The sequence below is a fragment of the Chinchilla lanigera genome, unplaced genomic scaffold (genome assembly GCF_000276665.1).
Source record: "Chinchilla lanigera isolate Chin_1 unplaced genomic scaffold, ChiLan1.0 scaffold00091, whole genome shotgun sequence".
In the NCBI taxonomy this organism is placed as follows: domain Eukaryota; kingdom Metazoa; phylum Chordata; class Mammalia; order Rodentia; family Chinchillidae; genus Chinchilla; species Chinchilla lanigera.
This window is the reverse complement of record NW_004955492.1, coordinates 4,734,458-4,759,437: the sequence shown is the minus strand read 5'-3', so window position 1 is coordinate 4,759,437 and position 24,980 is coordinate 4,734,458. Positions and strand designations below refer to the sequence as shown.

At 39.1% G+C, this 24,980-nt stretch overlaps 1 protein-coding gene across 1 annotated transcript in view; it reads right to left on the bottom strand.

The window, feature by feature from the left end:
• Nucleotides 1-5,004: 5,004 nt before the first annotated feature.
• The window catches only part of Rbm34 (RNA binding motif protein 34), a gene marked incomplete in the record, with an annotated part of 22,185 nt that continues 2,209 nt past the window's right edge, over nucleotides 5,005-24,980 (bottom strand). Inside the window, 9 exon segments of the mRNA XM_005405017.2 lie at nucleotides 5,005-5,653; nucleotides 7,365-7,483; nucleotides 7,663-7,702; nucleotides 9,590-9,653; nucleotides 10,230-10,313; nucleotides 16,345-16,388; nucleotides 20,186-20,245; nucleotides 21,589-21,823; nucleotides 24,887-24,980. Coding sequence (XP_005405074.2) covers nucleotides 5,369-5,653; nucleotides 7,365-7,483; nucleotides 7,663-7,702; nucleotides 9,590-9,653; nucleotides 10,230-10,313; nucleotides 16,345-16,388; nucleotides 20,186-20,245; nucleotides 21,589-21,823; nucleotides 24,887-24,980 — 1,025 coding nt within the window.

Here is a 24,980-nt window from a genome sequence, read left to right as displayed (position 1 = left end):
GAGGCGCCAGCGCGCTTCTGCCTACGCTCGGCTTGCCACGTGGTAGCCGCCCTTGAGCGGCGCTGGAAAGCGCATGCGCACCGAGATTTTGCAGCAAGCCTTTCTTTAGGCCCCTGAGAGCTTTGAGGAGCATCTTGGCAGTAGTGAGCAAACTCAGGGAACAGCAGACAACCTGTTCATAATTAACTGAATTTGCTTTACAGATTGTGGCTAAATTTGGGCATTTTAACTATTCCTCTAAAAATATATAACCTTTAAAATAAATTTAAGGGGAAAATGTGCCTTTTCCCTTGGAAGGTTCTCACTTGTACTCTCTTGCTCCATGAAACTAATCTGAAGAGCAACACTTTCCTAAGTTCAAATGAGAACTAGAAAACTCCCAGTACGTGCCCATCCTATCAGATGTGAGGAACCCCGTCCCAACTTTGTAGCTGGAGTCCGAGATGAAGACAGCCTTGAAGAGGGCTGTACCCTTAACGTAAGAAGCTTGGCCTGGGGATATAGCTGAGCAGCACAGCACCTGCCTGGCAAGGGCGAGGTGGGGAGCTGAATTCCCGGTACAAAAAAAAAAAAAAAAAAGAAAGTAAAGAAAAGAACTAAGCTTGACCTAACATGGACTATTGGTATCCGAAACCTTTTCAGAGCTGCTTTGAACAGAGCTGCTTGGTTGAAGAAAAGCCTGCTCAAGTAATGATGAACCTTGAGCCACTGGTAATACTGGAAATTAAACCAAAGCATTGTGCGCTTTAACCCAACTGGAGTAGTAGGGGAAATGTGAGGAGGGAGGTACAAATGTACCAAAGCAAATGATTGAGATTCGAGGGTTGCACAAGAGTGGGATCAAATACTTTTTCTTATACTCTGCACACATAGATTTTGATCCCAAAAAGTTAGCAGTAAGCTCAACTACTTAGGGTGCTATGCTGAGCTTCTGGTGTGTAGACTGTCCAATGCCATATAGCTGGTATGGGAGGTCTCAAAGCAATGAGCAGGCTTTGTGGCTGTTATGGGTTGTATCCAGATGTCCCCTCAAAGCCTCATGCCATCATAGGTGGGCTCTTTGGAGGTGGCTGGATCTAGGCTGTGTGATGCTAGGATCAAGGATGTGACAGTGAAATTGATCCATGATGCAATGCTAGCATTAAGGCTGCCCCATGATAAGGTGGTAGCCCAGATACGATCTAAGGGACTGAAAGAGGGTCGCTGCTTATTGCCTTGCTGCCTGCCATCAACTGTTCTCTGTGATGGCCCTCTGCCGTGCCAACGTGGCTTGGAGCCAGCCCACTATGAACTGAAACCTGTACAAACTGAGCCAAATAAACCTTTCCTCCTTTAATCTTAGGTGTCGAGTATTTTGTCTCAGCAAGAATAGTAACTAAGACAGTGGCCATGACGTTAATGTCATAGGCAGCTGAGTTAGATAGAAATATTATAGGCAGTCAGACAGGGACAGGCTCTTCAAGGAGCCGGTACAAAAGACAGGATAAGATACGCATTTGCTGTGAGCCAATCCTCAAGACAAAAGATTAAACAAATGCACCCATCTACCTCCCTAGGGATGGACATCAGGGATTGATATTCTAAATAGGTAGCAATCACCTTACAAGTCATTGACCCAACCCCTTACAGGAAATGCCCCTGTTCTGTACTCATACCCCCTTGCTACCTGACTCGCTTCCCCATTTGATCCCAATTTAATCAATTTTACTTAAACAATTATTGACTGACCAGTTTTTTCCCACCTCATGCCCACCTTGTAATTTCCCACTTCCCCCCTTAGACTCACCTCACCTCGTGGTTTTGCTCTAGAAAAGTCCCTAGAAAAGGCAGTCTTGGGCAACTACTTGGGGGCCCCCCCTTCTGTCCCTCTCTTTGACAGAAGCTTTCTTTCCCTCAATAAATATATTCTACTCTTAACCTTCATTGTTCCTAAAATTCATTCTTCGATTTTAGAGAACACAAACTCATCCCAGGTATCATTCAGGTTGGCAGTTTTTATTTTCCTGTACCATTATGATTCCTGGATAAACCCCAAACAGGGTACTCACCTCTGATCCTCATTGTGTATATTGTAAATGCAGCATAAATGTTGAAATAGTTATTATGTGATATAACATGCCAGACAGGGGCTGGGGATATAGCTCAGTGGCATAAGCGCCTGCCTGGCAAGCACAAAGTCCTGAGTTTGATTCCTGCCACAAAAAAAAAAAAAAAAAAAAAAAGCTAGACAACGCATTAATAGAAAAGGAAATACATATTGTAAAACACCTATATGTGTAGATTCCTTGCAGAACTGGAAACAGTATGGAAATCTCCAAAGTAAGTGAGTGGACCCATCAGTGGATTGGGGAGAGATCTCAATAGCCAATATTTTTAGTAGAATAAAATATTTGGATAGTTCCAGCTACTCTGATGCTGAAGTGGGAGGATTGTGAGTTCAAGTCCAGTCTAGGCAACATAATAAACCTTAGCTTACAAAAAAAAAAAAACCCCAAAACAAAAAAACCCAAAAATCAAATACCACATACTATATAGTATAGTTTCTTGTGAAATGATCATGTTGACTAAATATATTCATGTTTGTATTGGTCACAATGTAAAACTAAACTACTGTGACCATAGTAGACACATGAAACCACATATAGAGTACAGCCCCCTTACCTCACCGATCAACATATTTAGAGTACGCAGTCACAGAGCTGGGTGAAGAACCGAGCATCCTTACACACCAGTTCAGAGCTCTTTACCTGACAGCCTGTGACCAACAGGAGCAACATATGATTCTTTTACATGACAGTGAGAAAATACTTGGGTAGATGAAGTAGATGAAGCAATCCTGTTTTCTCATTCTAAGAATTCTTTAACCTTATACTTTAAACCCAGATCATTAGCAGAAAACATGTTCACAGGGCAGTCAGGGAAAGTTCATGAGAAAACAAGAATGCTCACAATCAAAACTACTGATAATCTTTATTACAGTAAAAATCAAATTGGAGCCACTGACAACCACACCAGTATCTTCTTGTAGCTAGAAATATTTAATCAGATATACTGGTATTTTTCCAGGTAACAAAGAATTACCAGAGTATGTCTGGAAAATTTTTTTAAAAATACGCATTACTATCCGGGCGTGGTACCGCACACCTATAATCCCAGTACTCGGGAGGCTGAGGCAGACCAGCCTGGGCTACAAAGTGAGCTCAAGGCCAGCCTGAACTGCATAGCAAGACCCTGTCTCAAAAAGACAAAAAATAAAATAAAATACACATTACTTTTTTTCCTATCAAATGTATTTTAAACTGTTAAGAGTAACATGCAAACTCTACTCAGAGAAAAATGGAAGTTTTAATTATACGGTAACAAATGTGAAACTGCCCAGTTACAGGAGTCACAAGTCTGTGCACAGAGGATACAGCAGGGACAATCTACGTAATCTACAAATGTCATATCCTTATGTAAATCTAATGGGTCTTTATGATGTAGGTCTGTAGAGGGCAAAGAGAGCTCTATTTTCCTGAATCCAGAGATTGGACACTTTTATGCTTTGCTTTGTATCCCTTACTGTGTTTAGAACAAGTATTTACAACCTGATTACACTTGAGTATTTTTGCATATTATTCCCATTTAAATTTACATAAAGATGCAACATTTGCAGGCTATATAGGCAAGACTGAAGTGCATATGCAGTCTGTTTGCACAGATGTCTTCCTCATTGCTGAGACAATATGCAACAGGAAGCAGACAGCTCAAAGGAAAAGAAAGGAAGATAGTACTTCCAGGCCATACCTGCAGCGACCCACCTCCTCTGACCAGGCTTCATTTCTCAATATCACATTCAGCTATAAACTCATCTGTGGACTTACCCACTGATAAGTATCTTGCCCTATGATCCAATCACCTCCCAACAGCCCCACCTACGAGTGCATGAGGCTTTAGGAGGGACATCTAGATAGAAACCATAACAGACATTAAAATTTTACTTCACATTTGTTACTGTAGCACTGAAATTTCTCCTGTAGTTTTTCCATGTGCTATTATTCCCAAAAGACAAGATTTTCAAAGCAATAGTTATAACTCATCCTGTTCCCCATTCATCTGTCTGTAATATGATTAATGTTCACTGAGGATTGCCTAAAATCAGCCATCCTGGGTTATCTTGTCTTCCCCAGGTCTCTCACCTTGAAATAGACACAGCTTGGTAAGAACAGTGAAGGTGTACCAGCTTATGACCCCAGAGAGTGCAATAATATTCTATTTGTTGAACTCTACTTACACTTTGTGACCTAATTATTACATTTCATTAGAAAATGTTTCCTTTAGGTATGATTTTTGCTGTTGTTGTTTTGTTTTGTTTTTGTTTTGGTACTGGGAATCAAACTCAGGACCTTGAGCTTGCCAGGCAGGCGCTTGTGCCACTGAGCTATATCCCTGGCCCTAGGTATGATTTTTTTTTTTTTAAAAGACTGTTTCATTCTGAATGACACTAATTTAATGATTACAAATTTTCCTGGGAGAATGTCTTTTAAATGGAAATGAAACTAGAAATCTGTTTGGTAGCCAGTCTGCCAAAGACTTTAATAATGTTGAATCATTGGTTAGATGAAAGAAATTAGAGCCATATTTCACCTTACATTCTTATTGGTTAGTTATTATTAGTTGATGGAATAAGATAAAAATCCAGAACTCCCACTTACCACAAGTGCAAAAGAAAGAAAAATGAGTATGTATCATGTAACAGTCTCAAATCTTTCATAGGTATTATAACTGGACCTAGAATCAGTATTCCCACTTTAAAGTTACTAAGGCTACTTGGTCTATGCACAATCAGTAATAAAATTTATTGTCTGTTTTCACTTAAATTATCAGTCATCTCCAGCAAAAATATTCTTTTTTTTTTTTAATTTTAAAGAGTAAAAGAAGGATAACATAGTAATAGAGGGGGGCTTACCAAATTATAGACAAAGTGGTAGGAAATTATCAATGGTTATTGTTTTACATATTGTTATCTACAAGACAGTTTCTCAGGAAAACAAATAGACAAATAATGAGAAACAGACAAAAAAAAATATTTTTGAAATAACTCTCTGAAGCACCTGTTATCTATTTCTAACATAGAGTCAATCATTAAAATTCAAAATGTTGACCCAGGCCTAATAAAAATAATTTCTTATACCATTAGTAGTAACACATACTCCATGAACTAAGCTGTCTGCATTAAAAAACAAATGCTTTGAAGGGATTACAATGTAAATAAGGTTGTACAAGTCTCACATACACAATCCATAAAAAATTGTGATGCTCAGTCCATGAATTCACCACACTTAGGTTGGCAGACCTCATGGGAAGAAAAGCAAGCAGCTTCTGACAGTTACTTCTGTTTTCTCAGATTCTTAGTTTGTCCACTCTTTTTTTGCCCTTTCTTCTTCTTCTTCTTAACAAGAATAGCTTTTTCTCCAATAAATACACTGTTAGGCTGTCCTGCATCTTTGGAAGCAAAATTAAGTCTCTGCTTGGATTTACTGACATTCTTCAAACCTGGATTTGAATTTTGTTGTTTTAATTTTTCTTTATTAATAGAGCGCATGACTCTGAGTTTTCTTCCCATTAGTTCAGAATTATTTAATTTCAGAGCAAGGTGAACAGCATCTGTGTTCTAGGGGAAAAAAAAAAAAAAATCAATACATTAATTTCTACCAGAAGCTAATCTGCGAAGAGACTAGTAAAATATTGACCTTAATAGATAAGAGTAGTTTTCAAACTTGCACAAAGAAGCCCCTTCCAATTCTAGGAATATCAATTCGAAGTGTTTTTTGGGCCATGGTCTACACAAGTTTTCCCAGAGGCACTTAAGCTGCCTCAAAATGTTCAGGTAACTCACAATCTCAGAGGTTGCATTTCATTCCTTTCCTTGCAAGGAGTTTTGAATGATTAGCCAAATGCAATTTTTTAAACCAAAAACATCTCACAAACCACCTTCTTGCAATAGTCCTGCTCTGTGCAGAGGGCAAGGAAATCTCCATCACAGCTCTTAAGATATGGGACTGGATACCCTACAGAGTTCCACTTATGTCCAAAATTCTATTATTACTATTAATTAATCCAATACAGAATCTTAATACTACCTTGAAAGTCCAAGAGGTATCTGCTATATGACTATGAACTTATCAAGTAGCAGAAGACAGAGAGCAGGGAAACACTTCCAACTTTTCTAAAACGCTACCCAGGAACCCCTATTATTAAATCTTCAAAACAGTCAGATATCTTGACCTAGAAATACTGTATCCCAATAGGGAACTAGCCTAAAGAAGTGATCCAAAATGCAAGTAAACATTTGAGGAAAAATATCACCATTACAATTTAACTATAACAGAGAATACTGCTACTGACCAACATCAGAGCAATAACAATATACATCATGTTGTATCACTCAACTGAACATGCTCACAAGACAGAAAATGACAGAAAACAGGTTGCAAAGTTTTATGTTCTTAGATGTTTGGCTATAAACAAAGGCACAAGAAAAAGAAACTAAAATGAAATATGCTACTGCTGAAGGAAGAAAAATTTAAGTGCCACCAGATAATAAGTATGCATTCTTTTACTACTTAATAATACTAGGCATGAAACATTGATTAAATTAGTGAACTAAATATAAATAATTTATACAGACTTCAAAATTTTCCAAGCTGGGCATGGTGGTACACACCTGTAATCCCAGCACTCAGGAGGCTGAGGCAGGAGGATCACTGCAAGTTTGAGACCAGCCTGGGTTACAAAGTGAGCTCAAGGCCAGCCTGAACTGCATAGCAAGACCCTCTCTCAAAAACACACACAAAAAAAAAAAAACCAAAAAAGAAAAGAAACCCACAAAATTTTCCTGTATGTGAGTAAAGAATTATTTTATCCATTGCAGTGAAGATGGAGATTCAGATATTTAGTACCATTAATTTCTGATATCTTAATAGCAGTATGAAGAAAAAGAGAACCAAATACTTTTTGGTTAGGTGTAATTCTAGTAAAAGTGATTATGGCAGGTTATGCAGTTAGGGGTTTTACTTTATTTAGTTTTTTGGTGGTAATGAGGGTTAAACCCAAAGCTGTCATATTGAGCTATGCCCAGCCCTGTCTTTTTATTTTGAGACAAAGCCTCAGTAAGTTGCCCACTCTGGGCTCAAACTTGCAATCTCTGCCTACCTTAGCCTCCCAGATTACTAAAAAAGTACAGGCCATGACACCATACCCAGCATGAATTTAGTTTTAAGTCAGAATTTGAAGATGAAAATAAATTACGTCTGAATGACAGAGCAGTGGCAATCCCTCCTAGTTCTTTCCAAGGACACTGACAATGCATTAGACTCTCGTACCTCAAAAAGCACGTAGCCAAACCCTTTGCCAACTCCTGTAACTGGGTCTCTCACAATCCTCACTGCCACGATACTGCCACAGTCCAGAAAGTGTTCTTCCACAGCAGTTTCTTCAACTTCTAAAACAGCATTCATCACAATAAAATTAGACTTGGCTTTTCCTTAGAAAGCACAGCCCCATAAAAAACACTGCAATGCATACTTCTATATTTGGTCTTAAGACATTAATATGTAATACTCATTTTTATTTTGTTGCTGAAATACAATATCTACACTTTCTTTGTTTAAGCAAACTTACTGTAAGGGAGATTTCCAACAAACACTGATCTCTTATCCCTCTGAAATACAAAAGAGACTTAATAAAAATCACTCATAGGACCAGAAAATGGAAGCCATGCTAACCCCCGCCCCTATCCCACATTTCCCCACATTTGATGGGGCAGGTCATCCACCCCTGATTTAACCACACATCTGATCCTTCTTTCTATTCCTCTCATCTTCCCTCTTGGCTAACAGAGGGAAGAGACTTTCCACTCACAGCAAGCACTGACAGAGTGGTGCTCAGGGAAGGCTTGCTGTACTGGATTGGGAAGGAAGGGATCTTTTCTGTAAAGAGTCCTAGAATAATTATTTTAGGCTTTGTGGCCATGTGGTCTCTGTTGCAACTACTTGCCTCTGCCATTACAGTTCAAAAACAACCCATAGGTAATACAAAAAGAGCAGTGTGGCTGTGTATCAATAAAACAAAAATAGGTGGTAGGTGGTTTGGTCCATAAGCCTTAGTTTTCTGACCTTATGGTACACTTCTAGTCAAGCCAGGCTTTTCATCTAGGTTGCTGTCCTTTCTTAACTAGGCTACAATGATGGTGACAGGAACACCAGATTTCTGAGTGAAGCCTACAATAATGTCCTTCATTCATCGCTACCTTTGCCAATGTGAATCTTGTCACATCACTTCTGGACCAGGTCCTGGACAAAATCCAGACTCCTCTGCATGAAGCATAAAAGATCAGCTTTTCCTAATGTGGTCTCTACTATTTGTTTGGCAACTCTTCCTTCCTACCTACTCACCCAGTAACTAACCCAAACAAATTAGGGTCCACCGTCTCCCACATTTATACTTTTTTTTCTTCCTAAATATTGCCACTGCCTACTCATCTTCTAAGACTGACATGAAACCTGTTCTCCTGGAAACTCTCCTTGCCTGTTCTTCCTGGCACACCCCCAAGTCAAGTGCCCAATTGCTGAACTGACAAAGCATTCTACAAACTTTTGACAATATTTATCACGAAAGAGCCTCAAGCTATCTCTCTGCTCATCTCCCCTACACACTGCAAGAACTGAGACCATCCCTTAGGAACAGTGTACCTGACAGAGAGGGTTCTTGTTATGGCTTGTGTCTAGATATTCCCCCAAAGCCTCATGCAGTTATATATAGATAGGACTTTTTCAGAGGTGGCTGGATCTAACGTGTGATGCTGAGATCAAGAGTATGTGATTACTAAATTAGTCTACTGACTGATGTGGCAGAGTTCTGGGCAGGATTAAGAGTACCTTACCCTGGGTGTGAATGCTACCTGCCCCAGGGGCAGGTAGCCTGGATAAAATATAAGGGACAGAAAGAGGGCTAGTATTATCACTTGTTACTTGCCATTTTGCTGTCTCCTGCCTGTGTGCTGTGGACTGTTTCTTCTCTGTGATCTCCCTCTGCCATGCTACCCTGCCTTGGAGCCAGCCAATTATGGGCTGAAACATCTACAAGCTGTGATCCAAAATAAACTTTCTTTCCTTCTAACTTGCAGGTACTGGGTACTCTGTCTTAGCAATGAGAAAAAAGCAACTAAGACAGTTCTCAAAAGCTGTCTGATGAATAAATGAATTTTCTAAGATGTCAGTCTATAAAACAAGGTGTTTTGCCAGATCATCTCTAATGGACCCTCCTGGTTAACTTTCTGTAATAGTCTGACAGTGGTGGATGGGGAATACCTTCAAATAGAAGATGACATGCTTTTGAAACCAATGCTGACCTGAGTGCTATGCTTCTCTGGGCACCAGCTTTGGACCCCAGAGGATGAAGGCCAGTTCTTCCTATTTCTGTGATGCTCCATTACATCACAGATATCCTCCCAGATATCCTGGGATATCCTCCCAGCATATCTCTAAGAAAAACATTTCTCCATACAAAGGTCTAGTTAAGTTCTTTAAACAAATCAATTAGTACTCACAGATGAGGTCTCAGATGCAAGATCAACTCGAATACGAAATCCATCTGCAATCTGGGCCCCATTTCTATGTTACAAATACAAGAGAAAATTCCTGTTAAAAAATGAGACTAAGATAACTGCTCCAAAATGAAGTAAAAGAATAAAAAAATCTGGGTGTGGTGATACACACCACCTATAATCCCAGTACTTTCGGAGACTGAGACAAGAAGATCAGAAGTTCAAGAAGAGCCTGGGCAACTTAGCAAGACTAAAATAAAAAATAAGGGAGTAAGTGGGGGGAGAAGTGACATACACGCACACATGTGGGTGTAGCTCAGTGCAAAGCCCTGGGGCTCAATGCCCAGTACCATACGCACACACAAAACGTCCCCATTACAGGCAACCCATTCTTGACCTCTCCTGTCTCTTAGGAACTACTCCTATTCCCCATTCTTTTTTTTTTTTTTTGGTTTTGGTTTTTCTCCGGTACCGGGAACCGAACTCACAACCTTGCGCTTGCCAGGCAGGCGCTTTTGCTGCTGAGCTAAATCCCCAGCCCCTATTCCCCATTCTTCATCTCCAATAAATTGCCCTACTCTCAAACAAAAAAACAAATAGTCCCCCTGACAATAATTCTGTTAGAACCTCAGAGATAAATTACCTTTTCAGTGCTTTCGTAGCAGCACTCTCATCCTTAAACACAACATAAGCATTAATGTTTTTCTGATCAGGATGAATTTTACGTCTGTAACAACAATAAAAAAGGTAAAATTTGTTAACCTCAAAGTCACTACAGTAAGTTTAGCTTGCTTTCTACTATTAACACGTGACAAAAGGTAGTAGTCTGAGTTAAGTAGTAATAACTCTAAAAAGCACATACAACTTCAAAAGATAGTGGTGGGAATACAAGAGCCTACATGTGCAAAACCCTGAGAATACCACAAGGACTAGATACTGTCATCTCAGCTGCTGCTCTGAATCCAGCACACACATGAACCTAGCTTCTTCTTTCTACTGTAAAATAAAATGCCCATGTAGAAAAGTACACAGCCTCATACTGCTGAGTGAATTAACTCAAGGCCAAGGCAGTAGCAGTCACAGCCCATCTAGCAGTCTCTCTCTGGCCCCTCTCAGCTGCAGGCCTTCTTTCCCTCCAAAGGAACCACCACCATCCCCAATTTTTTTTTGGTACCAGTAACTGAACTCAGGACCTTGCGCTTGACAGGCAAGTGCTATGCCACAGAGCTATCTCCTCAGACCCATCCCCACTTTTGAATGCACCACTTCCCTATGTTTTCCTAGATGATTCTACCACCCCAGTGGTTATTCCTCAATATTACACTTTGGTCTTGTCCATTCTTTGACTCTGTATGTCTGGATTACAGTTTACTTAACAGGACTGTTCCTGGATCTCTTTTTTATCTTACTGTTTGACCTTCACAACTGCCTGGATTTTGCTGTTACGACTTTCACTCTTTTTTTTGAGACAGGGTCTCACTATGTGATGCAAGCTGGCCTGAAACTCACTATGTAGCCCAGGCTGGCTTCAAACTTGTGGCAATCCTCCTGCCTCAGCCTTCAGAGTGCTGAGATTACAGAAGTGCACCACCACGCCTGGCTGACTTTACTCTTTTAATGACTGCAGCTGCTATATTTAGGGCTTGTACCCATTAACTCACTAGGTTTCCAAAATGGTGGTTCAAGTTAGATGTGTCAGTCAGCAAAATTAGAACCTCATAAGGACCACAGATTTTTCCTGAAGATGTCAACCTACAGTTTTATTTTATTTTATTTTTTCCAGTACCGGGAATTGAACTCATGACCTTACACTTGCCAGGCAGGTGCTGTGCCACTCAGCTAAATCCCCAGCCCCAAGCTACAGTTTTAAAGTAACAAAAATGTTAATACTGTACCCAAATAAGCACCATTAAGAAGGGAAGCAGAAAACAGTGCTCAGAATCACCCATGGCATTCATTTTATTTTTTGATTTTTTTTCTGAGGTACAAAGACTTGTTAGCCTAAGTACAGCAGCACATTGAGGGTCTGAAGTACAGATATCAGCCCCCATTCATGCCATTTTGTAATATGGTACTATGCCATCTAAATAGTTTTGTTATTTTACTGTCTTTTGGTGCTGAAAATCGAATGCAGGGACCCCTGCATAGTAGGTAAAAGTGTCCTACCACTTGAGCTATACTCCAAACTCCCTAACAGTTTTATACTGATGACACCAGTTGTATTTATTGAATGTCTAATACAGACTAGGTCCTGAACTAGACATTTTTAATATATCTCACTTAATTTCACATTTGACACATAGGTGCTACTTTTCTGACTTTATGAAAAATAATGCTGAGACATGGAAATGTACATGATCATGATTATAAGGTAATAAGTAGCCACGCAAGGACTGCAACCAAGCCTGCTGACTCTGGAGCCACACTCTTTCCACACAATATGCAGCTGCTGACAACACCCAACAGCAGACCCCCAGACACAAATGAATGGGCAGGACTTTGTTATTCTGTGCAGAAAGACCTTCTTGGTACAAGGACTACAAAGAGCAAGCACGTGGCTTTGGCTGCACTTGACTCTGCAGAGTTGGGTTAGAGTTAGGGTTATCAAGCTGCACCAAGCTTGATGGATGGCAAAGCTTCTGCTTCTACTTACAACAGAGAGTCAAAAGAGCCTCCCTCTAGCCTGCCCCAACAGTAGGAAGACTCCAAATAACTACTGTGGAACAGCCTAACTTTTGTGGAAATCTTCAGAGCTGAAGTTTCAGGAAAACAAGTAGCTTGCAAGCTAAGGCCAGGCCCATCCTTCCAAAGAGAGACCAGATGGGCACTAGTTTTTGGGTGGGCCTCAAATAGAACTTGGGCAGCTCCTCATGCAGCACACCCATAGGATCTGCCCCACTTGACCTCTACTTGTGTCCACAGAAAAGCCTGAGACAGAGAGGGTGCCCATACGCACGTCCATGGAGACTGCAAATGGGAAAATGTGTCCAAGCCCCATGTGGATTCTTCTCCCAGTGGAGCAGTAAGTTGGTCCACTGGGGGGGATAGCAAGCCTGTCACTCAGGGTAGAGTAGACTCCTGTGATTGGAGGAAGAGAGGTCTCTTGCCATCAGGGGAAGGTGGAAAACACTGTACTGTACAGGACCTGTAAAAAGTACAAGGCAGAGCTTTGCTGCCCTGGCATGGAGAGACTCACTATCAGCTCCTTAGACAGTGACTCCAGCCCATCTGAACCTGAGGTTAGGCCAGAATAGCACAGATCCTGCTGCCCCAATTCCCTCAGACTACAAAACTGCTGACAACAGAAAAGTCTCAACTGGCTTTTCAAAAAAATTTTGAAAACATGTGATTCTTCAAAAGATATCTTTTACTGTATTATTATTTTTCTTTGGTGCCAGAAATCAAACTTGGGACTTTGCATGTGCCAGGCAAGCACTGTACCACTGAGCTATATCCCTGGCCTACGATACCTTTTAATTAACACAAACTTAAGTAAAACACTGAAACATGTTAGACAAAAGTTTTGCATCCAGAACATAAACAGGACTTCTTAAAACTTGGTAAGAAGACAAGCCATTAGAAAATGGGCAGGTTTTACAATGACATTTTACCAAAGAAAAGAAAACCACTAAGCACAAGAAAGACGCTCATCATCTTTAGTAATCAGCAAAATTGAGACTAAAACCAAAATGACAAACATTTAGCAGGACTAACATCAAACGACTGCTAATACCAAGCACTGATAGAATGTGAAGTAGCTGTGAGTTTCGACTATTGCTGTTGGGGATATAAAATGGCACAACCAATGTGGAAAAGAGCCTGGCAGTTTCTTGGCGAGCTCAAAATATCCCTACCATAGGGCCCAGCAATCTCATCCCTAGGCATTTTCTCAACAGAAATGATCTGTACACAAATATGGTCAAAAGATGAAATAACCTGAATTTTCCTGAACTGCTAAATGGATAAATTCGGATACTTTCAGGAAATGGAATACTACTGAGCAATGAAAAATAAACCACTGACACATGAAATAGTATTTGTGAACCTCAAAACCATTATGCTGAACAAAAAAAGCCAGACGAAAGTACATAGTGGCTGGAGAGAGTGCTTAATATGCTGGGCACCCTGAGTTGAATCCCCAGGACCTAAAAAAAACAAATCAAAATCAAAAACCCGAAAACAAAGAGTGCACATTGAATGATGGTTCCATTTATATAAAACTCCAGAAAATTGAAACTAACACATAGACACAGAAAGTAAATGAGCTGTCTGGGAATGGGGGGATGCCCTGCAAAGGGGTGGGAGGAGACTTAGGGTGAGGGAGGTGCTGTACACTGACCATGCACAAGTCTCCCACATGTATTAAACTCTTAAAGCTGTACACTTCATATATCTTCAGTCTTAATGGAGGTAAATTACTCAATAAAGAAAAACATTTACAAGAAATTTTGGTTATACATACCCCCCACAATTTTCACATGGTAAAATTCTCTACAAGCAAAGTCAAAATGCAAATGACAGAGGAAGAACTTTTTTTTTGTACCGGTAATTGAACTCAGGACCTTGCACTTGCCAGGCAGGCACTGTGCTGCTGAGCTAGATCCCCGGCCCAGAAGAAAAGAGTTTGAACCCTATCATAAAAGGCTGATTACATTAGTATCTCATCAATAAATAAACCAAATAATTCAATAGCAAAGATCAAAACAAACAAAAAGGAGCTGGTAGTAATAATTCAGATAAAAGGAAGTACAAATTGATTCCTGAGTACGTGAAAAGACTCAGACTCATAAGAGAAACAAAAATTAGAACTATCATTTCTATATACTAGGTTGCTGGTGATCAAAACCTCAAAAATGTACTGCAAAAGCATTTTTTGCAGTACAAAAGTGTACTGCAAAACCTCGAAAATGTACTGCAGTTGGTAAAGGTGTGGAAATAATAAACAGGTAAGCAACTCTATGAGACAGTTGGCAAATTTACAAATGGAAACCATCTTGTTTTTTTTTTGGTTTTTAAATAGGGTCTCACTATGTAGTCCAGACTGGCCTGGAACTGGCACAACCGCCTGCCTCAGCCTATCGAGTAATGAGATTACAGGGATGCACCACAACACGTGACTTTGCAAAATACCCTTTTTTCAAAGCAGTTCTACTACTACAAGTTTAACAAATCAATTAGCACTAGTACAAAATTAAACAGAAAAAAAAGAAAGTATGAATACCATTGACTTAAAAAGTAGGGGCTACAGGCGCAGCTCAATGATAGAGTTCTTGCCTAACATGCAGGAGGACCTAGTTTCAATCATTAGCAACCCTGCTTTCAAAAAAGCCACATACTGGGGAAAGAATATGTATGTTAATCATCTGAAGATGCATAAAATGTCTCTGGAAGGTCACACAAAAAAGTAACAGCCTAGAGCCAGCCTGGGACAGGGAATTGGCTACCTAGAGAACAGGTATATGAAGGAAACATTCCACTGAAGATACTTTTACACATTTTTAGTTTTGAACAATCTGCTTCATTAGCTATTTAAACAATTGACTTCAATTTTTACAGCTTGGAGAATAGACTGATGGCAAAGCCTACAAATTTCGTTTTTCTGGTACAACACCCCCAAACTTCTGAGTAATACTATTACATATTCTAGTCAAAACTTTTATTTCTGTCAAAATTTAGGCTCCTGGGTTTCAAACTCATACAAAATGAACATTTATGTAACTCAAAAAGAAGGCTTGTATCTCACCAGGTTTCCCATTTCCATTAGCAGCTGCACAATGCCTTACATCTAGGATGAGCTACAGGTTTGGTTACAATAAACAAGAGTGTGGGAGTCAGCAGATAATTCATCAAGTGTCACTGATACACCTGACACTATGATGCTTACGGGGAAAAAGCAGCCAAGACTTGGCACACCAAATAACTCCTGATAAAACTCCACATTAGGAACAAATGAAGTCACCAAGATATCCAAAGGGAACAAAATGTTTCTAAAGTACCTTAATAGATTTCATTTAAAATGAAGACATCTCTGCTTGTAAAGCACATCATTTTATGTACCATGAAGAAAAAAAAATACCCAAGTGTGAGACTAATTTGAAACCCTGAATAAAGCAGAATGTAAATGTAAATAAATCTGTATGAGAACAGGGAGTAAGGATATGTGTATGTCTCACTCTTGGGCAGAAAAGAAAGATCCCCTGAGAATTTGATCCCCAGGCCACACTACCTGTATCATCCCCAAGTCCTCAAAGAGAGAAAGTGAAGTAGTCACAGGCTGACTAGCAGGTGACCAGCCAAAGTAATCATGAATTCCATGACTAGCCATGGAAAGTATAAGGTACCTGACTTTCATTCAGATACATGTTTGCTCTGATGGAAACTATGAGGTACCCCAAGAACTGAAGAAACATGGTATTCATGGTCTGTTCTAGAAAATTCATGTATTCTGGATTTGTATCAGAAAATTTGGGAACAGAATTTCCTCATGGTCTTCCAAGTACTACGAACATTCTTCAAATTTCTTGTGGCACATTTTTTAGTAAATAATTTTAATACTTTCTTTAACAGTACAATATACATCAAGGCTTTAAAGATAAACACCTGATAAATATATATGCTATTAGAGACACAAGGAAACAGTAAAGCATGTTATATTATCCAAATACAAAAATCTATGAAACTATTAATTATTGGTCTCAACTTTTAACCAGAAAGGAGATAATTTTAAGTTGATTCCTTTCCTCTAATTATAAACTTACTTGATCGCTGCCAACTTTTTGGATACAGTTCCCTCTGCTGGAATCTTTTAAGAGAGAAAAAAGAAAAAACATTTTAAGAAATCGAGTATTTGAAATATTATTTCAAAAAAAATTTTTTTTTTGAGACAGGGTCTCCCGATGCAGTTCAGGCTGGCCTTGAGCTCACTTAGTAGCCCAAGCTGGTCTCAAACTCACAATGATCCTCTTGCCTCAGCCTCCCAAGTGCTGGGATTACAGGCGGGCACCAGCATGCCAGCTCAAATTAATATTTTAATTGAAACTTAAATATCTAACTGGTATATTATGATTAAAAACATGCTAGGAAATAACTGTCCTCATGTTATATGAAAGGGATCTCATGGCTTATGATGAAAAAGTCACAAAAACAGCATCACTCTCCAGATTGAACAGGCAGTAGTTCTCAATCTAGAGAAGTAAAGCAAAAGACTTGGGGCTGGGGATTTGGCTCAGCGGCACAGCGTCTGCCTGGCAAGTGCAAGGTTGTGAGTTCAATTCCTGATATCGGAAAAAAACCAAAAAAAAAAAAAAAGACACAAGACTTTCACACTGTGTGGGTAACTGAAGTGGAAGAGGTGAGAAGATGATGCTAAAGACATGGAAAAAATGATACAAAAATTGCTTTATGAAGTGCGGGGGCGGGGGGAGAGCAATGTTTATAAAGTGACATCTTCCCAGCCCTCAGGAAGCTGAGGTAAGAAGATTGTGAGTTCAAGGCCGGCCTGGAGCACACTGTGGAGTCTAGGCCAGCCTTGAACTCAGTCTGTAGCCCAGGATGATCTCAAATTCTCAGCATTTTTCCTGTTCAAGCTCTTGAGGGCTGTCATTACAGGTGTGCACCATTATGCCTGGCATTACCGTCTTATTTTATACTCTACATACTTTTAAATGTTTAACAAATTAATAAATAAGATATATAACTTCATCCATATCTCTAAGAAAGAGCTTATATATTCTAACTGGAAAAATATATTCTAAGTGGCTCTATAAACTGAGCAAGAGAATTCCATTTATGTTCTGGATCACTTTATTTTCATTCATATGTAGCTTTTTGTGAATTTTAAAACTTTTATTTGCTTGTTTTTGTGGTACATAATGATTAATTCATTGTGGGGAGTTGGACATGTACATAACACACCCTAATTCTTTTTACTTCTCCTTCCTTCTCTCTTCCCTTTCACACACAGCTTTTGCAAGTCAATAGCCTAAGTAAAGAAAACTTTACGGAAGACATTTAAGTTAACAACTATGCAATGTGCCAAGCTGGGTAGGTACTGAAAGGACACTGGCCCTCCAAATCAGTCTAGAATCATTCATGAATGCAAATCTCACCCATGGCAGTGCTTATGAACCTCCTCTAGAAAATATTTATTTTCCTTAGTCATCTGCTAATTTATATAGTAAAACTAAAAAAACTGAACTCTCTTCTGTGTACCTTACTCAAATCACTATCATACAAACTCACAACAGAAAAACATACATACTTGAGAAATCTCTAAATGAATATTCAACATGTGAATGACAGTCATCAAAACACATTTACTGGGAGTATTTTTGGAGTGCTGAAGGACCTACATCCTGTGACTGAAGATATTAATAAATATATATAACATAAAGCAAGAAATTACAAAAATTCTTTAGAAAAGTATTTTAAAAATAAAGTAAAAATATTTTTCCTTTAGAGAAAAAAACCAATTAGTGGTATACAGTATCAAAAATATTTTGAAGAAGTGATGTTTTACTCGTGTACTGAAAAATGCATAGTTTTTTACAGGTAAAATGGGATGTAAGAAGGACTCCAGGCTAGGAGGGTGACTAATGCCTATTTTCCTAGCTACCTAGAAGGCTGAGGCAGAAGGCTCACAAATTGGAGGATGGCCTAGTGGGCAGCGAACCTATGGCATGCGTGCCACAGCAGGTTGTCTGTACCACTGAAAGCTCTAGAAGGTTTGACACCACTGTCTTAGGCAATTCAGCAAGACCATGTCTCAAAAAGTATAATGTATAAGGCTAAGAAAGTAGTCCAGTGGTATAGCCCTTGCCTACCATGCATTAGGCTCTGCGTCAATTCCCAGTAATACAAAATTAATATATAAACAAAACAGAACAAAAAATAAAAAACAAAACAACTCCAGGCAAAATGAATTTCAGGAAAGTACTAAGGTGAGAAAGCCCACATAAGGAGGAGCACACTGCCAAGCTAAGACCAAAGATTTTACTGACAGCGAAAAGAACTCAAGATTCTACAAGTCTCAAATACATATTTAATGAATACAAGCTGCAGGTGCTAGATACCATGAGGATAACCAAGACAGACTCTACAGGTAACCACTGCTGCCAGTCTGGAGCCAGGACAAACAAATGAACAACACTTGCACTACAGGGCAGCAAGTACTACAAGTGTGGGGCTGAAGAGTACACATGCCACGGCTCAGGGTAAGAAAGAAGCTGGGCAGGTTCTTTAAGGTGAGAAGGTAATCGCTAGGGTGGGGATAGAAGGGTGCAGGACAAGAGTTCCAGGAAGAAGGGCTTTAGGAAGATCAGGTTGGTGGTTTTTTTTTTGGCTTTTTGAGACAGGGTCTTGCTATGAAGTTCAGGCTGACCTTGAGCTCACTTTGTAGCCCAGGCTGGCCTCGAACTTGCAACAATCCTCCTGCCTCAGCCTCCCGAGTGCTGGGATTACAGGTGTGCGCCACCATGTTCGGCTAAGATCAGGTTGACAGTGTTGTGCCACGTCCTAAGCTTGCAGCCTAGTGCCACTGAATAACAGACACAATTCGCAGGCAGCATAGATTGCGGAGGAGCGCATGAAGGCAGAGTCATGTTGCAGCTGGGGTGCTAGCAATACACCCCAGCCCCTGTGTTAGGCAAGGGTCTGAAATGGGAAAATGGGACTCAGAAAAGGTGATAAAAGCAGGAAATAAACACACTGACAGAAATTATGAGAAATGAAAATCTTGGGAAATGTTTCCTAGAATAAAGAGCAGTTCTGACTCCTGAAATATTTGGCAATATTTACAGATATTTTTGGTTGTTATAATTGGGGTGGGGAGGCGTGAGAACATCTAATGGGTTAACGCCAGGGATGCTATTAAACATCCTATCATTTCACATTAACAATTTTTCTAGCCTAGACCATCAATAGCACAAAGGTTGAGAGACTCTTTTTGTTTTTATTTTTGAGGAAGAGTTTTGCCATGTAGTTCAGGCTGGCCTTGAATTCACTAGGTAGCAAAGACTGGCCTTGAACTCATAGCAATCCTCCTGTTTTGGCCTCCCCAGTGCTGGGATTACAGCCATGTGCCACCACACCAGGCCAGAAATACTATTTTAGAGAATCACATAAAAGAGCAACTAGAAATGTGGACTAGGTATTTCCTGAATTCTAATATACATTAATTACAATAAAAGATAGTGTTCAAAAATATACACTGTGATGTTAACTATGAGGTAAGAAAATTAAAAACTCACTTATGGGAAAACCAAGTACTGTTTGCAACAGTGACACCAACCTCCCATACTGGCCAACACTCCAGAAATGTTACCCTGTAAGTATCAGCTTTTCTGACCACGCTATTGATATAGCAAGTAAATCATTCATTCAAGCTCCAAAATAACTGTTGGTACTGCTAATAAGGTTATCCCTTTATCAGATTATTTAACAAGTCTAAGAGTCAGCAATACACACCAAGAGCCACTCTTCCCCTGGCTATATTTATACCTGGTAAAGTCAGGTGCTCTTCTGGAGCCCTAGTACCAAGAAGCCAGGAGCAAATGCAAAACATTTTAAGATTATGAAATTTTAAGGAGAAAGAAGACATACCAAAGAACGAAATCGTACAGATTCTATTTGTCCATACTCTTTAAAAAATGACTTCAGCTTCTAAAAAAATAAAATATAAATACTTTAGTTCACTTTCAGAACACCAAGTGTCACAAAATAGAATAGCTAAATGGATCATCTTTTATTGCTAGCTTTTATTTTAAGAAAAATTCAGGAAAAGTACGTGACTATTCAGTTGGATAAAAAACTTTACTGAAACTTACAGAATAAAGAAAATGCAAGTGAAGTTGATATTAGTGTCCATGAATTGTAAACATCTTTCTTTTAGTCTTTATCACATGTAAATTGAGGTTAGACTCATATACTCCATATACAGTATTTTCTGATTTTTTTCACATTAAACAAGAAATGACTTTAATGATGCTTATATTGCTATGAGAAACTCTTTAGTTGTCTCTAAGACCAATAGCTCAAGGAGAATTCTTGTGGGTAAGTTTTGACATTCTTGTTTCTAAAGAGCAAGATGTGAAGAATATGTTTAAGAGATAGGACAATAATTTCTATAACCAATTCTAATTAAAAATGATTTACTTAATGGTTAGTATTTATGCAAAGCACTATGCTACCACACTCCCCTTCCTTGATCTGCTTATAATCTAATAGGAAGATACATAACCAAACCTATGGCACCAAACAAAACCTGTGATGCCCTACAAAATAACCACAAGTTAAATGCTAGCAGACAAAAGGTGAGACAAAGGGAAAACCCAACAAGTTTTTAGTATTATTTTATTTTTAGGGAAGAAGATTAAAATTATTGTTCCAAAGATTAGGATTTTGAGGGGCTGGGGATTTAGCTCAGCGGCACAGCGCCTGTCTGGCAAGCGCAAGGTCGTGAGTTCGATTCCCGGTACCGGGAAAAAAAAAACAAACAAAAAAAGACAACAAAGATTAGGATTTTGAGTCAAGACTGCCAACACAGACACTTCTTCATGACCACAGAAAGTAATGTTTTCAGTGTATTGAACCCTACACAACCTAAGAAGTTCAGGATGTATTTATCCTTTTACACAACGAGCATTTAGTAAGCCACTACTAGGCTCAATGCAGCCTCTCATGTAATAGATCAGTAAAAAAACAGATAATTGTCTTTGCACACAGGAAGTTTCCATTCCTGTGGCATACAGGAGGAGATATAAGGCTGGAAGAAAAAGGCCAGAGAGGAAGTCACTGCAGTAATTGAATTGTGATCTGCCAAGTCTGAATTAGGGTAGGGATTACCGGAATAGGAGGGAATACTGGAATCAGTTTAGTATGAAATCAGTAGTCATTGATAATGAAGTTGCATCAGTGGCTTATCAGTTATGTGCTTATTCAATAAATGAAGTATAAACAAAAGTTAATTTCTCTGAATTTTTAGTATGTACAAAGTAAAAACTTACCTTCTTATTACATGACACAGGCAAATTCCCAACAAACACAGTCCTCTCATTTTTTAATCTCTCTTCTTCTTGGTTGATTGGGATTTTCTTTCTTTGACTTCCATCAAAGTTGTGATCTATATCATCAAGTACTTTTTTACCTGCTACATTAACACTAGATTGAGAATTTTTCCCTTTTTGTCCTTCTTTTTGGAGAATTTCTTCTTCTAAATCAGCACTTGCTAAAGCACTTTCCCTAAATTTTAAGGTAAAAACAAATAAGAAGAAGAACCATGATAGTCAGTATTTTACAAAGCATTGTTAAATTCTCCTGGTTAAAAATATTTTCCAATGATTTCCATGTTCCCAAACAAAACCTTACCACAAAAACTTTTAGTATTATCTACAAAATGTCTAGTACCTTTAGAAAACAAATCCTGTGTCTCAGCATAAGACTGCCAGTCAATAGTAGTAGCACCAACAAGTTCAGCTGAGAGCCAGTTCACTTAAAGCTTTTCAACATTTAGTTTATACTCTATCAGTGCCTAATTGCATTCTCTGCTCTAGAATCTAGGACACTGTAGCATTCTCTGGGAATAAAAGAAACAAAGAAAAAAAAAAAAGATTTCCAATTTTATAATACTGTAATATTTAAAGGACTGCTTACCAAAAAAAATTCTGAAATGGCAACTGCAATATAAAGTATGAAAGTAAATGGATGCATAGGTCTGATTTAATCCAAAACAAGAACTGGATGGTGATTATAGAGTGAAGAGAGAAAACAGGCAGTTGGAGGCATAAAATGATTTACTCTTCAACAAATACTTGGTTTCCACACTATTCTAGGTTCAGAGAACACAAACTATCACGAGGCTTTCAAAAGTGTAATGAAAAAGCTGGGCTTGTTGGTATAAGCCTGTAAGCAATCCTTGCACTCAGGAGGCGGAGGCAGATCATGACAAGTTCCCAGTCAGCCTGAACTGCACAGCATTGCTCTGTCTCAGAACAAACAAACAAAAACCAAAGTGTAGTAAAGAGACATCCAAAAACTGGTACCTTTAGAAAAAAAATGGTAATAGCTAGTGGCTGGGGACCTAACTCAGCGGTAGAGTATTTGCAGCAGCATTAAGACTAAGCAACTGATGAGCTATGCAGGAACAGGGAAGAGCTCATGACTCCCAAGCCACTGCCTTAGGAAACTGAAAGTAAGTGGTATCATTTAAGTAGAGGATTAGGATTGATGAGGCTGATGATTTTCACTCAAAATAAGCTTTTCTCTTTCTTTGTCTCTTTCTTTTTTGTGGTACTAGAGTTGGAACCCAAGGCCTTTACATACTACCTCCTTCCTTGCCATCCCCACCCCTTTTCCTTTGAGACAGGGTTTCGCTGTGTAGTTCAGGCTGACCTCTACCTCGCAGCAATCCTCTTGCCTCAGCCTCTCAAGTGTTGAGTTACAGGCGTGCAAAACCATGCCCAGCTTCCAGTCCTTTACTTACTTACTTACTTATTTATTGATTGATTGATTGTCAGGATCTTGCTAAGTCATGAAGTTTCCAAGCAGGACGTGAACTTGCAATCCTCCTGTCCCCAGCTCCCAAAGTTCTGAGATTACACACATGCAAAATTCTGCCCAGCTTATTTAAAACTTTCTTAATTTGAAATGCACATGGTCTACACAGGAGTGAGTACCTTCTAGCAATAGGTTTGGAGATCAGCACAGAGAACCACTGTATGTGTGCGGACACAACAGTGAAGGGTGAAAAAAAGGTCACGAGAACATGATCATGAACAAGAATGCTAAGGAAAAACAACTGAAAAATCACAAGAAAAATAACCCATGTTATCACTGAAAAGCAACAGACAAGCAAGGTGAAGAAAATCAAAAGAGACTGCCCTCAGAGAATTCAACAAGACCAACCATTTATGATGTTACAATAGGCCTCCTACGACAAAGCCTGTACTGCCTATTAAATATAGTAACGGGTTGGAGCAGGTCCACAGATGCCAGACTCAGAGCTCAACTGTCCTTGCAACCAATGATGACTGATGATCGGGGGAGAAAGGAGGAGTGAGGCCACTAGATAAGAAAGGCCTCTGAGCAATTTCAGATGTACATCCAGACAACCTCCACCACCACATACACACTATTCCTGCTATTAGACTGCAAATATATGGAACGGTAAGTAAATCATAAAAAGGGAGAAAGCCAAACAATAGACTGTTTTTTCTTTCCTTTTCTATGTAGCCAAGGCTGGCCCCCAAGCACGCACTTCCTGCCTCTTTCTTCCCAGACTTGGATTATAGGCATGTACCATGTCCATGTCATAGATGAATTTTTCTAAAAGCTCAAGTATGTAGGTAAGGATTGTGAACAGTAGCAAACAGAAACACATGACTGTTCACTGAGATTTTTTGGTTGTTAAGAGTTTTTTTTCTGACATGAAAGCTCTCCCTCATTCCCCCTTGCAGTACTGGATTGCTTCTGCACTGAGCTACATTCCCAGCTCCTTTAAAATAGTTTTTTATTTTGAGACAGGGTCTTGCTAAGTCATTCAGTTGCCCAAGCTGGCCTCAAACTTTTGATCCTCCTGCCTCAGCCCAGCTTTCAGATGAGAACCTTGAACATATTTTATGTTGGAAAGATCAAAGATACAAGAAAGTGAAAAAAATGAATGGATGTGACGGTACAATCTAAGGAGGCAGAACACAGATCTGGAATACGTAGTACAGGTGAGTTAATCTTACTCTGAAAGAAAAAGGAAGAAATTAGGATTGTGCATAGACACATTAAGTTTCAGGATAAGAACAAAAAGTAGAAGCAGTTTACAACTCTCAGAATAAGTAAAAAAGTAATCTGTAAAGAGAGGAGAAAAAAGGAAAAGAAAATAAAATGTCTGAAGACAGTGGTAAAAAATGAGGAAGATTAACTAGAAATGTGACAGCAGTTTTATCTGGATCCTGAATCAAATACATTATAAAAAAATTTTAAGTTAAACTCACAGGTTTGTTTCCAAATGATAGGGAGACTGAGATAAAGATGAAACAAAATTTGCCTTATAGTAATTTTCTGGACTGGGAATCAGGACCTCACGCTTGCTAGGCAAGCGCTGTGCCACTGAGCTACAGCCCCTGGCAATAGTAATTGTTAATAGAGATGAATGAGATTCTTTATCCTTTTCAACTTTGTATGAAATTCTCCACAGTAAATTTTTTAAAAAGCAATCAGAAATAAACAATGAGAAATTAAGACAATATTGCAGATATAAAATTTTAATTTCTTACCGTCTGAAGTAACATCAACTAAGAGAATTTTACCAACCTGCTTGCCAACTTCTTGTCTGCATCAGAAAGTTTCTTTTTGACCTTCACTTTTTGGACACGCTCTTCCAAAAGTGGCCTCTGAATCAGAGATG